The following is a 12,493-nucleotide window of genomic DNA, read 5'->3' as shown; positions in this document are numbered from 1 at the left end:
AACACAATCACATTTAAAACAACACTGGCATAAATGTACAGCCTGTGCTAGAATATTTATAGGGATATAGAGTTGCCACCTCACAAGGCATCCTGCCAACTACACTTGGAGACTTCAGGCTACCAACAGTAGCTTAAGACAGTCACAAGATGGGAGTGGATAATTATAGACCAAAGATTAATACAATCAGTTAATCAAAAAACAAATTTAAAAGGTGTTAACTAGAAAAATTATTTATTTCTGCTCCTTTCATACATCTTATTGTTCAGGAAACAGTCTTACATACATATCTGAAATGATGCACTGTCACACACTCTGTTTAAAGGCAAAGCACCACAGGTAAAGCTGACCAGCTGTCCAGAGTTCTCAGCTTATGGGATCTCACTTCTGATTTTACATTAATTTCTGAAGGTCAGAAGTGTCATCTCCAAAAAATGTTAAGGGCTTTGTAAAAAATAATCACTTTATTCAATATTATGGTTGTAGAAATGAAGTATATTTTCTTTAAGAAATAAAAAAAAGAAGAAAATGCCACTTAACATCGTTGGTATGTCAGTATAGGCCAGCAGGAAAAAATACTGATAAGCTTGTCTCTGATACCAAGAAGACATTCTAGTCCAAGCTATAATACATTTCCTATGTTTTCACTAGATGTTTCTTTTCTGCTGCTTTTCATCCTTTTCCATATTTCATATCAGAGACTGGTACAGCCTTTAAAACTTCATTAACGGGAGCAAATTCAGTATCCACCGATTTCTTCTCAAAAGGCACTCTAACCCATCAGATAGCCCCTGTAAAAATAAAATTTATAAACACAAAAAGTGAAAAGGAAGCAACATTTCAAAGTGTCCCAAACAAATTTTATGATGAATCAAATGACAATCTGAAAATATAATTGTGTGATTCCTCATTATGGTTCTTATTTCAATTCTTGCCCCCCAGTAAATACAGTACTGGGTCTGGGTTCCATTAGCCTTCTCCCTCAAAGGACAAAGTTACAAACCAATATGCTAAACAACAGAGGATGAGAAAAAAAAAAGTAAAGAGAAAAACTTGTTATGTAAAAGTCAAAGAAAGAGTCAGAATCAATTTCCTTTGGACTCTCACAATTGCAACAAACATCACAAACCTTTTTATGGAAAGAAGCTGGTTTAGATTTCCTGAAAACCCTAATATTACCAAAGGAGAAAGTAGGAGGGCCAGGAGCTGTTCACGCCTGGGAGGCGAGCCCTCGTGCCCTGCGGAAGCAGTGTGCAGAAGCGTCTGCCTTGCACCTCTGTTTCTTTAGGAAATGTCTTGATGGCAGGCAGGGGGCATTAGCTATAGCTGTTGAGCAAGTCAAACTTCACACTATTCAAATAGGAAATCCTTTTACTAAATGTACAAGTTGGGCCCTGAAATCCCCTTTAAATTAAAGTATTAAAAGTCTGCTTTATAAAGTTCCAAACTTCTTCTTTTGCAATCAATCCTTGCAATCTATTATTTAGGATCTGCAGGATCAAGGAAAAAATAGATTGTGTAATACTATCCACATTAAGAAAGGGTTGAATACACCCTGTCCCCACTGATGCCTTTAGAACTTCTCTCCTTTTGATCCTGCCTCTAACACAAGTGGGTAAGCCTAACATGAATGGGCAAACGTCACTCAGTTTCCTCATCTATAAAATGGAGTTACGTCAAAGGATTTTAAGGATTATATAAGAGAATCTACTAATACAGTAACTGCTATTCATGGTAATAAGCACTTGACAAACATTAGCTATTATTAGTTCAGTGTCTCAAATTTCTTCATCTCTAAGGTGGGGACAAAAAACTACTTCACAGGGTTGAGATCTACTATAGTGCCTGACACAGAGCAGACACTCAAGAATTTCCTCCCTTCCAGCTCGTGGACTCACCTGACTCCCTTGGGTCTTGGGTCTATATGTAGCCAATGTGATCTCCTTAGAACTCATTTATCCCTTTCCTTCTGCTCTACCAGCCTGGCCAATCCACACTCTGAGTACAGAGAGAACTTTCACCTCACACAACCACTGTCACAACTCTGAGACAAACAATACTTCTCCCCTCCACTTCTCCCCCCAAAATTGAATAAAAAATAAAAAGCCTCTTAGTGCATATATCGACTTTGAAGACCGCCTCATAAATTTGCTACTGTAGGGCCTCCCTGGTGGCGCAGTGGTTGAGAGTCCGCCTGCCGATGCAGGGGATGCGGGTTCGTGCCCCGGTCTGGGAGGATCCCATATGCCGCGGAGCGGCTGGGCCCGTGAGCCATGGCCGCTGGGCCTGCGCGTCCGGAGCCTGTGCTCCGCAGCGGGAGAGGCCACAAGAGTGAGAGGCCCGCATACCGCAAAAAGAAAAAAAAAAAAAAAAAAAAATTTGCTACTGTAATGCCTGACACTTCACAAAAGGCAAACTTTAAGACCTAAGCTTCACAAGCAAAGAATCTGAAAAAGAATAGACATATGTATATATATAACTGAATCACTTTACACCTGTACACCTGAAACTAATACAGCATTGTAAATCAACTATATTCCAATACAGAATAAAAATGTTTTTAAAAAGATTAAACCTACAAAAAAAATAAAATAAAATCTTTGTCAGATAATTCTAACAGCAAGGACAAAAAAAGACCTAAGCTTCACAAGAAAAAAAAGTTCAAGATTTTAAGAAAGTGTCCACTAATATTTGCACCAGTGGAAATTACTCAACAGCTGGCTCACACTATGAAACAAAAGTACTGAGGACTCTTTAGAGACAGCTGCCTGTCATCTGCGTATACTGATAGGTGAACATGCACTTTTGGACACATATCTCCTGATAGAGTTATACATTGTGGTATTCTTCCTTGTAACTAGTATATAATTATGCTTATGCATCAAATAAAGCCATGTTTTAATATGTAAAATGATATCAGTAGAGAACACATCAGGTCTTTTAAAAAGCATAAATCAGAAAATATAAAGCTAGTAGTACCATTTCACTGCTATTGTTTTCTCCTTTTTAAAGGTACCTCTTGTTAAAGGTGATATCAGATTCTTTGTGAGCGTGCAATCCTGGAAGTTATCATGAAGCATCTTATAGCATAGCCAACCTTTATCTCAGATGTTAGCAACTTATTTGATCTGAAAAAACTCATGGTTACTGACGTTTTTTACTTTTTGTTGTTGCTGTTGTCCCATTTATTATATATCAAACTGCTTATATATGATGGGTCCTCAAAGAGAATGTATGAGCAAGACACATCCCTTTCTTGCTGATGGTACTAACCACACCCCTATCATGTGCAATATGTAGGCTCACAGACCTGGCTCATAATCTCTTTTGGGGCCTGCAAATATTCCAGAAAATAAAACACTGTTGCTTCCCTTATTTTCCCAAACTGTCCACTGTTTCTCCCCACTCCACACTCAAGGTACCAGGCATTAGGGGCTGTAGATGAGAAATCATATCAAAGAGGGGATCATAAAGGGGATCCTTCCTCTTAAAAATTTAAATCTTAGATTTAGCTGCATAGCAAGTTACAGAAAGCAGCAATTTTCTATTTGGACTATTGTTCTGCTTTGACTATATCTAAATATAATTTACACCCAAAACCCAGAGAGTATACTTTTTTTTTTTAATATCATTTATGTATTTATTTATTTATTTTTGGCTATGTTGGGTCTTGGTTTCTGTGCGAGGGCTTTCTCTAGTTGTGGCAAGCGGGGGCCACTCTTCATCGCGGTGAGTGGGCCTCTCACTATCGCGGCCTCTCTTGTTGTGGAGCGCAGGCTCCAGATGCGCAGGTTCCGTAGTTGTGGCTCACGGGCACAGTTGCTCCACGGCATGTGGGATCTTCCCAGACCAGGGCTCGAACCCGCGTTCCCTGCATTAGCAGGCAGATTCTCAACCACTGTGCCACCAGGGAAGCCCAGAGAGTATACTCTTATTTCTTATTTCCTATTGTTATCTTAGTCAACAATCTTGGAAACTGGCCTACAGAATGTGGAAAAGACAAATGTTTACATAAATAATTGCAAAAGTAAGACAGAAGCAATCCAGAGAATTAAACACTTTTCAAAACCTTTTTTTAAGTAGTAGATAGCTCTGTTATCCTAAAAGTCAAATGCTCAAGCTAAAAGAAAAACACAGCCTAAGGAGAAGACCTAAAACCTTAAGGAAGAATGGGAAGCTTAAGCAGAATGAGAACAAATCTGGTTCTATGGACAAAACCAGATCACTGCTTCTGTTCTGCTATATGCCTCCAAAGGTTCTTTCTGTTTTCATTATTAATTTTTAATAGCCTCTTTATCCTCTCTGGGAGCCTCCTCTTTTCCTGTTTTGCTATGAAAAACTTCAGACTCTTCTATTGGTATACCTTTGGCAACAAGGGTAGAACAAAGAGGAACAAAAAGAGGAGGCTGGGGCTTCCCTGGTGGCGCAGTGGTTGAGAGTCCGCCTGCCGATGCAGGGGACACGGGTTCGTGCCCTGGTCCGGGAAGATCCCACATGCCACGGAGCGGCTGGGCCCGTGAGCCATGGCCGTTGAGCCTGCGCGTCCGGAGCCTGTGCTCCACAACGGGAGAGGCCACAACAGTGAGAGGCCCGCGTACCACAAAAAAAAAAAAAAAAAAAAAGAGGAGGCTGGAGTCCCTATCCTCGTACAATTTAACAAATGCCCCAAATTTTTCCCAGGACAAAAATAAGAACCATTGGCAGTCTGATGGAGCTACATGGCCACACAGATATTCAGCTGACAAAGAACATTGCTCTCTTTTCCCATATTGCAGGGTTAAGAAGGGAACATGAGTGCAGGATAAGTATTTGTGACTTTCTAGAAAGTCTGTCCATTCTACCCCAGATGTGTTATAGATACGGAGAGGTTAAGCCATAGAACAAGTGAACTTGTGTAATTCAAACACATTCCTATTTTCCCTTTTACTGTCTCATAATAAAATCAGAAAATATCAGTTTTAAGAAATCAGTACAGCTGACACTTGATGTTTAACATATTCCCTAAAAAATGAATTTTCTAAGAGCTAATCTTTGTATGATATGTTTGCCCAAAGTTCCTGTAGTTACTAATGTATCCATAGATGAAATCAGAATATAGGGGAATGTGATCAGACTCATCTACATTTAAAATGAAAGATCTCAAAGAGAATTATAAAAGTTGCCATAAAACCAATTTATTTTTGTTCTAAAGATAGTATTTGTTTTCTGAATAAAAATAATCTAATATATATGTATGAAACCCTTTCCCCATCTTTTTGGAGAGGCAGTAACTCTCCTTTCCTGCCCAATGCTTAGTGGGTTTTCCTCATATCAATATTCAAAGAGCAGCAGCAATTAATGGCTCAAAAGTATTCCTTACTGTTATTATTACTATGGGAATTCCATATGTTACAGATTAACCAAAAAGCCCTTTAGAGAAATGTCTCCAGTCAGTGGTCACTGATGCTACAGCAAAATAACGGGATTTTCTCATGAACATGTATGGAGATAACAGTCAGGAAGACCTATTCGTCTCAATTTTGCTACTAACTATAGCTATAACCTTGAGCAAGTCACAAATTTCTCTGGTTCTCGAAATTTTCATCTGTTTAAATGAGGGTTAAATTAAATCTCCTATGATTTTATGTGATCCAGGTAATTATTTTACCAGTTTGCAAGTTAAGTTGCTGATTATACAAAGTACTTAATAACTTACGGCAGTTTCATTCTCATGAATACTCTAGCCATGAAAAAACTCAATAGGACACAGACGAATCCAATGAATAAAAGGAGAAATCTATTGAGCTTCGGAATGTTTGGTGCATTGGATCGGTCCAGGATTATGAAACCTAAACCTCCCATTGTAAACAGGAAGCTGGATGCGAGTCCTTCCATAATATATTGTCCATTTACTCTGAAAAAGAAAGACCAGAGCAAACAATAAATGAAAATTCCCAGAAAAATAAAAAACTTTTTCCTTAGACTGAAATTCCTATTTCTGCTAAAACATTTTTGTGCTTATTTTTTATTATTACCCTTACAACTATTTTACCATATTTCTGGCTATTCATTTCAATAAATATTTATTGAGAGCCTATTATGTATCAAGCACTATTTAGGTTCTGGGGACACAACAATGAACAAAACAGACACAAATCTTTGTCTTCATGGAGCTTATGCTCAAAAAAACCTTTCAAACTTCAATGAACACAACTGTCTATGTAAAATCAATACTCATATATATACATATATACATATATATATATATTTTGGTCACGCCGCACAGCTTGTGGGATTTTCGTTCCCGACCAGGGATTGAACCTGGGCCCTCAGCAGTGAGAGCACAGAGTCCTAACAAATGGACCACAAGGGAATTCCCAATACTCATATATTTTAATTATTAGCTTAAAAAGCCAACTAATATATGTACATGAACCTTTTACCCAGAACTTTAGTTTTTGAAAATTCTGTGATTTAAATTTCTACTATCAATTTCAAATTAATTTTGAATTGGTTAATGTTTCCTGAGTTTTAATAATTAATAAATCTCTTATTTCAAAGTGAACTTTTTAAAAGCAAGCAAGTTCTTAACTAAGGCTTCATGAACCCCACAAAGATGTCCAGCAATCTATAAACCCTTAAATTTTTGTATATACATGTATCTGATTTTTCTAGGGATGAAGAACTTTCAAATTTTGAGAGCTCACGGACCCCAAAAGGCAAATTTCTCTGTTAAAGATATGATTTATACATAGGCACATATAAAGAAGGTATATATATTTTTGCTAAACTAATAGTTTTAATTGAAAACGCAATACATGCAGCAGTTTCAAAATTCAAACTCAGATGACAAGACAGTGAAACATCTCCCTGCCATCAAGATCTCCTGTCATCCAGATCCCCTCCACAGAGATCACAGTAATCTTTGCAGGAATATTCTATGCATGGAATACCACTAACGTAAGTGTAAATACAAACATGTAGCTATGTTTAGGTAGATAGTTACCAAGTGGTTTGTATAAGGCAATACAAGAAGCACTGCCCAGGTGAAACAAACCACACTGTTTTGGTGTCCACTGCCTACATGGAACTCCCAAGACTCAAAAATTATTTTTCCTATGTAATAGTATATCCAGGGGTCCACAGATTTTTTCTTAAATGACCAGATTGTATATATCTTAGGCTTGCCGGCCATATGGTTTGTATCACACTTAACACAGTAGCTTGAAAGCAGCCATAGATAGCACAGAAACAAATGGGTGTGCCTAATTCCAATAAAGCTTTACGTACAAATAAACAGGTACCTGTGGTTTGCTGACCCCAGAACAGCCTATAAATGAATTTTAAACTGATACCCTCCTTTAAGTAAGTGATCATGTCAATCACTGTGAAATATTTTATCTCCTAATAAGTGAATACATAAATAATATACTTCTACTCTTGTTCTTGTCCACTTCCTGCAGTCTCTGAATTTAGCATTTTAAAACAGCTAGTGTCTAAATACAGATGCACCCAATAGGTTGCACTGTATTTTTAAATAAGCAGGCATGCCTCAGCAATCTTCCTTCCCACCACCAAATCATTCAAAATGGTATCTTTTACCTGTAGGCCAAGAAAGCTACTGGTCTCTGATGCCCGTGTTCATCAGTCATGGAGCCGACACTTGGAGGTTCGACGATAACATCATAAATGATTCCTAAATGAAAGACAACAACATAGATTAGATTGGATTCCTAATTTTAAAATAGATTTAGGGCTTCCCTGGTGGCGCAGTGGTTGAGAATCCGCCTGCCGATGCAGGGGATACAGGTTCGTGCCTCGGTCTGGGAAGATCCCACATGCCGCGGAGCAGCTGGGCCCGTGAGCCATGGCCGCTGAGTCTGCGCGTCCGGAGCCTGTGCTCCGCAACGGGAGAGGCCACAACAGTGAGAGGCCCGCATACCGCAAACAAAACAAAACAAACAAACAAAAATAGATTTAGTTTTTATCTGTCTCTAAAGGTTCATTTATATTTAAATAGGACTGCTTTGATGTATTATTATAATCAAATGAGGCCCAGCTTACCTTCTAAACTTCAGATAAACCAGAATTTATCTTCAGAAATTCAACTCAGTATTTTAGAATGACTTGCAAAACATAAAAGAAATTCATTCAATATTGTTTCAAACTCAAGAATGACTCCACAATAAAGCAGATTTAACATTAAAGGCTATTTTCAGTTCAAGAAAATGTTCCACATATACTTGGATTTGTTTCTTTAAATTAAGATGTAACTAGTGAAATTTTCTTGCTTAAAAGTAAAATGAGACGTTTTAAAATCACACCACTAGGCAGACTGGCAATACTAGAGATTCACAATCTTTAATGTTAATATTCATCATTATGTCATAATGTCATCATGATAATTTATGCTAATGTCCATCAACACTGTTTCTCAAATTTCCCACTGTCAACGTCTACTCTTTATCTTTACTGTTTTCCATCATCCCCACCTCCAGCTTTTCTTAAGCACAGCAAGACTGTCTCCCTCACCTTTGACTAACAAAACAATCACTTGGGAATTCCCTAACTCACCCCCATCCGCCAAACCAAATCTACAAACTGGAACCTGCATCCCTCCTCACCTCCAGAGGTGGGGAACAGAGGAAGAGTCCCTCCTCCTATCACCACGGGATCCCTTTTGCAATAATAAGGACTCCGTCCCCCTTGCCATTTCAGAGACTTTGTTCCATGGGCTACCTCTTCTCTTTCCTGTATTTTCAACCTCTTGTTCCCTACATCAACTTTCCCTTGACACCAGATCCTCCGAGTTAACATTCCACTTCTATGCTTCCTTTTTGAAAGGGGGCCAGGTTTCCTTCTGGAGACAAAAAAAAAAAAAAAAAAAAAGGTTAACTCTCTGTCTCCACTTCCTCACTTATCCTTCATTTTCCAGCTCACTCCGATCTGGCTTCTGCCACCACTGATATTACTCTTGCTCAGGTGGCTAATGGCCTCCATGTTGTCAAATTCAAAGGACACTTTTCAGTTCTCTTATTAGGAGGTCTCCTAGCAGTGCTTGATCCAGTTTACTAAATCCACTTTCTTGGGGTAAAAAGATGGCTTCTCATGGCTTCCGTGACACTCCTGTCCATGTTTTCTTGCTACCTCTCTAGCTGAGCCTCATCTGCTATAAAACCACTAAACGTTCGGAGTTCCTTAGGGCTCGATCCACTATGCTCTTCTTTTTCTACTTTCTCTCTCCAACTGAACTTATCCCTTCCCAGGGCTTTACTATGCTAATGATTCTCAATGTGCCAACACCTACCAAATCACGTTAGCACTATTAAAATTAGATGTAAGCTCCCTAAGAATAGAAACTCTATGTTCTTCAATATCTGGCTTATGGGAGGAGTTCAGAAAACATTTGTTATTGACTAATTTCAACACAAACCTCTTTTCTCAGTTCTAGACTCCTATCTGCAAACTTGACATATCAACTAATTATATTTGGTTATGTCCAACTATTATATATCCCAAAGTGACCTCTGGGTTCACCATTCCCAACCAAAAAAACTTCATTTCTTTAGTCTCAGAAAATGACACTTCCACCTACTTGGTGCTCAAACTAGACACCAGGAAAATTCCTTCACATGTCATTCTCCCCCCACATCCAATCAATCATCATCAAGATCCACCGAATCTATTTCCAAAATATCTTCCATTATACATTCCTCCATCTCTAGTGCCACCAACCTTGTCATTCTAACTACAAAACCCACCTAATTGGTCTCTCAGTCCCGCATTTGTCCATACTTTTCCCTCTGCCTAGATACCCTTTCCCCCAATCTTCCAAATTTTGGCTAACATGTAATTTCCTCAGAAACCACATTCTAATGTAAATGATGTTCCTAACTCTGATTGTTCTCACATAACCTCTTGTTCTTTTCCTTCAACGCACTCATGGCAATTTGCAGTGGAAAAAAATAACGTAATGGAGAAAGATTTATGTGATATTTAACATATCTCAACCAATGACATTATAAGCTTCAGGAGGGCAGGGCCCTTATCTGTTTCATTCATTGTTGCCTCTAGTACCTAATGCCTGGAACTTAACAGGAACTCAATACATTATTTGATGAATATTTCTCAGCAATAAATATTGTTTATTTATAAAGGTACACTCAGTTTCTAGGAGACTCCTTTCCAGTGGCAAAACCGATTCCTTGTATGAGACAGCTCATGGTCTTGGCCACTAAAAGGTGTCCTTTCACTTTCCCCCAGAAATTAGGGCAGAGAATCTCCCCATTACAAACACAGATGGAAAAAGTGGTCAGAATGAAACCTGTGAGGCTTCCAGCAAAGGCCCTGGCTCCAAGGGAGGTAAGGGTTACAGGAAAGACTTTTAGCAGATGAAGACTTACTAAAAAAAAAAAAAAAAAAAAATGCCACATGCATTTTAAATTGTGTTTATTCAATCCAGGACCTATTAATGTGCTGAGCAAATGTGAATGCTAATGCAATGTTAGGACAGTACCTTACCAACATAAAAAATATTTTAAACGTAGTTTATTTAAATGAACATAAGTTAACTGTCACTGTTCTAGATTTGGGAGGAGGGTAAATCCAAAGGTTCATCCTAGAACTAAGCCTGCATAATTTCAGATACTTCCCTTTTCAGCGCCAACTATTTTCACAAGACATCTATGCAAATGAAGATGTCTGACTATTCCCTTAAAAACAGAACCAGCTGCTCTTGCTGTCCCTAATCTGTGGAGCTTTAATTTTATCATTTCCAAATTAAGTACCCCACTTCCCAAATCTAAAAGTGCAGTAGCAGTGTTGAGTAAATCATGCAACTGCGGCTTGAAAGGGTGGTAGCTATGAAAAGACTGTAGCCGGATTGCCAACTCACCACTATACAAAGCGACGCCCCTTTTGCAAAGGACAGAATAAAATGATAATGCAGTGTGCAACGGTAATGCTATTTTCCTTATTCTTTAAATTTTCAACTTCCGCTCTCTCAAATACGCGACATCTTCTGCAAATCTATCTCCAATCTCAAATATTTATCAAAACTGTGGTTTCGAAAGATTACATTCATATTTATTGTTGATAGGGGCAAAAGCAACACCGAACCCTTAGGTTTGAGCTAACAAACCTAAAGGCTGTCAAGTCTCTTCCAAAGTTCCAGGGACCGTAGACAAAGAGAAGGTAAAAGTCCCACACCCTCCTGACCAACCGTGGAAGCAGAATGGGCCAAAAGAGATTTTCCTAGGGCCTTTGTCAAATAACTCACGGCATGCAATAAAAGGAGCAACAATCTGGGCTTGAAAAATATATTATTCGGCTCGGACCGCCTGGCTAAGAGGTCAGGAGACGGAAGGCAATGGGAGCGAGAACAGGAGTCCCCTCAAGATACAGGACAGGGCGTGAGGTCAAATAAACTTTTGGGCCGTTAACACTCGGGACCCCAGAGTTTCCCTCCACCCTCGGAAAAGATCGAGAGGAGAGCGATGCTTCCCGGGCTGAGAGCGGAACAGACGCGCCCCCGGGGCGGGCCGGCTCCGCGCCTCAGCGCCTCTCGGGCCCCATGCTGGACGAGTTACCTCCGGTGATGAGGAAGTAAGACACCACCACCAGAGCGTACACCGTCATGGCCGACGGCATGTGCACCCAGGGCGGCTTCTTCAGCTTCAGGTTGGGACATTCGAGCACTAAGAACGGGACTCGGTACAAACTCTCCATGTTGGTGGCGGCAGGGGCAGCGGTCGGCCGCCAGTCCCACACGCCCCCCGTGAACAGGCCCGCCTGCTCTTCCCCCGGCGCGTGCGCTGGAAAGGGAACGGCAGGTCCGCAACGCTCGGAGGCAGTGTTTATACCCATGGAAGAAAAGAAGAAACCATAAAAACGGATAAGTGACGTGACTTAAAAGTATGTATTATTGAATCTTGTGAAGCAAAAATTTGAGTAAGAAGCTCAGTTATAACCAATGAATAAACAGGTGATTTCTGTACCTTCAAGGACCTGCAAGGCCTTCAGACGTGGCCAAGCCGGAGCCGCAGAAGTACCAGGATCGATCTGAGCCCCTCCCACTTGCTGATGCTGGGGATTTGGAAGCTGATTGGACGCAGGACGCTCTAAGCTCCCAGAGCCAGAGGATGAATGGGGACGTTTGGAAAGCTCTGCCTTTTTTATTAGCGGGTTTTTCAAGAGCTTGAGAAAGTCCTACGTTGCTGAGCTTTTACTTCCTGATGTAGCAGTGGTGACAGTAGTAATAATTGTTACTAATAATTGTTAAATTAATGTATTATAAAATTAAAAATACATATCTAGTTTAGATCTATCACAAAGCTCAAGAGGACATCTCCACAAGATGTCTAAAGCGGATACCTTGACGTGACCAAAATACTATTTTAAATAACCAGTGTCCTCCGCTATTTTCGTAAATGCTAAAATATTTCAGGCCAAAAATCTTGAAATCGTCCTGATTTCTCTCTTTTTTAAACCTCCGTATCCAAAGAATTAGCAGATC

At 39.7% G+C, this 12,493-nt stretch overlaps 1 protein-coding gene across 1 annotated transcript; it reads right to left on the bottom strand.

Annotated features, from left to right (window-relative positions):
- Positions 1 to 217: 217 nt before the first annotated feature.
- On the bottom strand, positions 218 to 11,793 carry OSTC (oligosaccharyltransferase complex non-catalytic subunit). Its single transcript, XM_081225461.1, has 4 exons — positions 11,568 to 11,793; positions 7,582 to 7,675; positions 5,696 to 5,893; positions 218 to 791 (listed from the first exon to the last, which is right to left on the bottom strand). Exons 1-4 carry the CDS (start codon positions 11,704 to 11,706, stop codon positions 773 to 775), a joined length of 450 nt encoding a protein of 149 aa, XP_081081587.1. The 5' UTR covers positions 11,707 to 11,793; the 3' UTR covers positions 218 to 772.
- Between the last annotated feature and the right edge of the window lie 700 nt (positions 11,794 to 12,493).

This window comes from Mesoplodon bidens, assembly GCF_964165515.1.
Source record: "Mesoplodon bidens genome assembly, chromosome: 1".
Lineage (NCBI taxonomy): Eukaryota > Metazoa > Chordata > Mammalia > Artiodactyla > Ziphiidae > Mesoplodon > Mesoplodon bidens.
The sequence above is the reverse complement of the archived record's forward strand: the minus strand, read 5'-3'. Positions and strand labels throughout refer to the sequence as shown.